Here is a 2,186-nt window from a genome sequence, read left to right as displayed (position 1 = left end):
GTACTCGCAAAACTGGTATCTGTGCATCACTTTATTTATATTTATAAAAACAAAATCGTACATTAAAACGGAGATGTACAAATCCCAGGAGCTCCGTGTGCTCCTTACAAATGACAGCGGCCTCCTAACTTTTGGATTTTTCTCTAGTCTAGTCTTCGAGCTCAAAAGTATCGATACATGTACTCGTACTTGTACTGAGTACTGTACTTGGTATCTGTGCAACCCTAGCTATAAGTACTCACATTCATATCAATTATCTATTAGTCTGATTGGACATTGGTTATTATAGTAGATTTGTACAGTGACTGTGTCTAGCTTTGTATGCCATATTTACTCTACCTCTGCTATTCTGCATTTATTTATCTATTTAATTAATCTTAGTACATCAGTGTCTAGTACATTGGCTTCCTATGAATTCAATAAATGATTCATGTGAGGATGACACTAGTTATAGCAGAAAAATAAATACATATTTCTAATATTCTTGTTTTCCTTATAGATGGTGTCTCAGAATGTCTGGAATTTGGTTGAACCTTACAAGTTTACACTGATAAAGGGGAGCAAGCTTAACACGGAGGATACAGTAAGATATTAATTTTCTTCTTTATGGGAAAGTTCAGTTTGCTTATACTAAATCCCTTAGTGCTCGGCTGCATTTGAGAGGTAAAGGCCACCTCACAAATTTTCAGGTGGTTTTGGTGCTTTCATCCAATAAACTCTGTATGGAGAATAGACAATTCATGGTATCTGCAAGATTGGACTTTTTTTATATTTTGTTCCCTTCTGATAAGACCCTGGCAAAGGGGGACCCTGATAGGTTAGATATTAGACTCTGTAGGTGACTATTGTGTCAAATCACAAAGCTTTATTTTTTTGCTGATGTCGGCCGCTATTTAGGTTTGTTTAATTCATCAAAGGCTTGGATTCTCCACCAACTGACGTCTGTGTTTTCAGAAGTGATATTTTATTGTGTAACTCGTTCTTTAATATTTCAATCCTTATTTAACAATCCTAATTGTTAAATATGTACAGATGTGCAATTCACAAAGATTTTCTGGCCATCAACTGTTAGGTAATCGTTACATAAGCACCTCCTTCAGAGTATCGTTATGATAGTTTTCTGGTGGTATTCTCTGCTCTGACAAGGAGATTTGTGAGGTGATAGATAGATAGATAGATAGTGGTATGTGTGTGTATGAATTGTTGTTGTTGTTTTTATTATTTTCTTTTCTTTTTTTCTTGGAGTGGCTTGTAACATGTAAACTTCAACAGTTTTAATAAAGTTGGTTACATACAACCGTGAAAACACATCATTTGTATGCACTGTTCTCCTCCCCCTCTGATCCCAGAATGCTTTAGGCCCCATTCACACTAAGCGACATACCTTTTGCAGCGGATCCGCGCGGCCGGGATAGCGCGCCTTTCGGGGCTAAGTTCCAGCGACGGTAGCTCAACCTTCAACCGTCGGGCTCCATTAAAAAATAGAAAAATCGTGCACAATCCGCCGAAAAAAGGGTCCTGCTGGAGTGGCAGCGACGGGTGACATGGAGCTAAGACAGCTCCATTGCATAGCATTGGCCGGCGACTTCTCACAATATTGCGCGGCAAAAATGTGCGATATCGTGGCGGAAATCGCGCGATAAATTGCTTAGTGGGAATGGGGCCTAAGTGAAACGTCTTGTAACACCTTAAATGTGTGTTCTACCATTTTAAGACATGAAAATAACTCTTCAGTTGCCAAATAAGAAAAGGTCGAACATGTAAAAATAAAAACTCCCTCGCACCTCAGTCGGAAGCCTGAATAACATGTTTTCAAATGAAAAATATGGAGAGGTAAATTAACAACTAGAGAGCGCAAATAACATTTCTCTTTGTGAATTGACCCCCGTCTGAACAAAGTAACATTCTTATTACTTGCTGGAAGCAATGCTTGATGGGATATCTAGGGGGTTATTCACGAAGGAGCCAAAGCTGTAGCTCGCGGTATACTGAGCTTTGGGTCACAGGAGGACGCTAGTTTGTGTCCTCCCGTTACCCTTAGGAGCACTATGGGGAAAAGCACTGACCCCATAGTTCTCCTTTAAGGCTCCATTCACTCCTAGGCAACAGCATTTTGCCCGTAGAAACAAACGTTTTTTGATGTACAGTTTTGCACGTTTTCTTTGCGCGTATTTGCACATGTTTTT

At 39.4% G+C, this 2,186-nt stretch overlaps 1 protein-coding gene across 4 annotated transcripts in view; it reads left to right on the top strand.

Moving 5' to 3' along the window:
* The window catches only part of PIK3CB (phosphatidylinositol-4,5-bisphosphate 3-kinase catalytic subunit beta), a 63,450-nt gene that overhangs the window by 22,887 nt on the left and 38,377 nt on the right, over positions 1–2,186 (top strand). For all 4 annotated transcript variants that reach the window (XM_018568166.1, XM_018568167.1, XM_018568168.1 and 1 more), the window contains one exon: positions 500–583. In XM_018568166.1, the coding sequence (XP_018423668.1) occupies positions 500–583 (84 nt within the window). The remainder of the gene's footprint in view (positions 1–499; positions 584–2,186) is intronic.

Source organism: Nanorana parkeri, unplaced genomic scaffold, assembly GCF_000935625.1.
Source record: "Nanorana parkeri isolate BGI_ZX_2015 unplaced genomic scaffold, ASM93562v1 scaffold1147, whole genome shotgun sequence".
Taxonomy (NCBI): domain Eukaryota; kingdom Metazoa; phylum Chordata; class Amphibia; order Anura; family Dicroglossidae; genus Nanorana; species Nanorana parkeri.
Note: the sequence above shows the minus strand (reverse complement) of the source record. Positions and strands in the feature narration are given on the sequence as shown.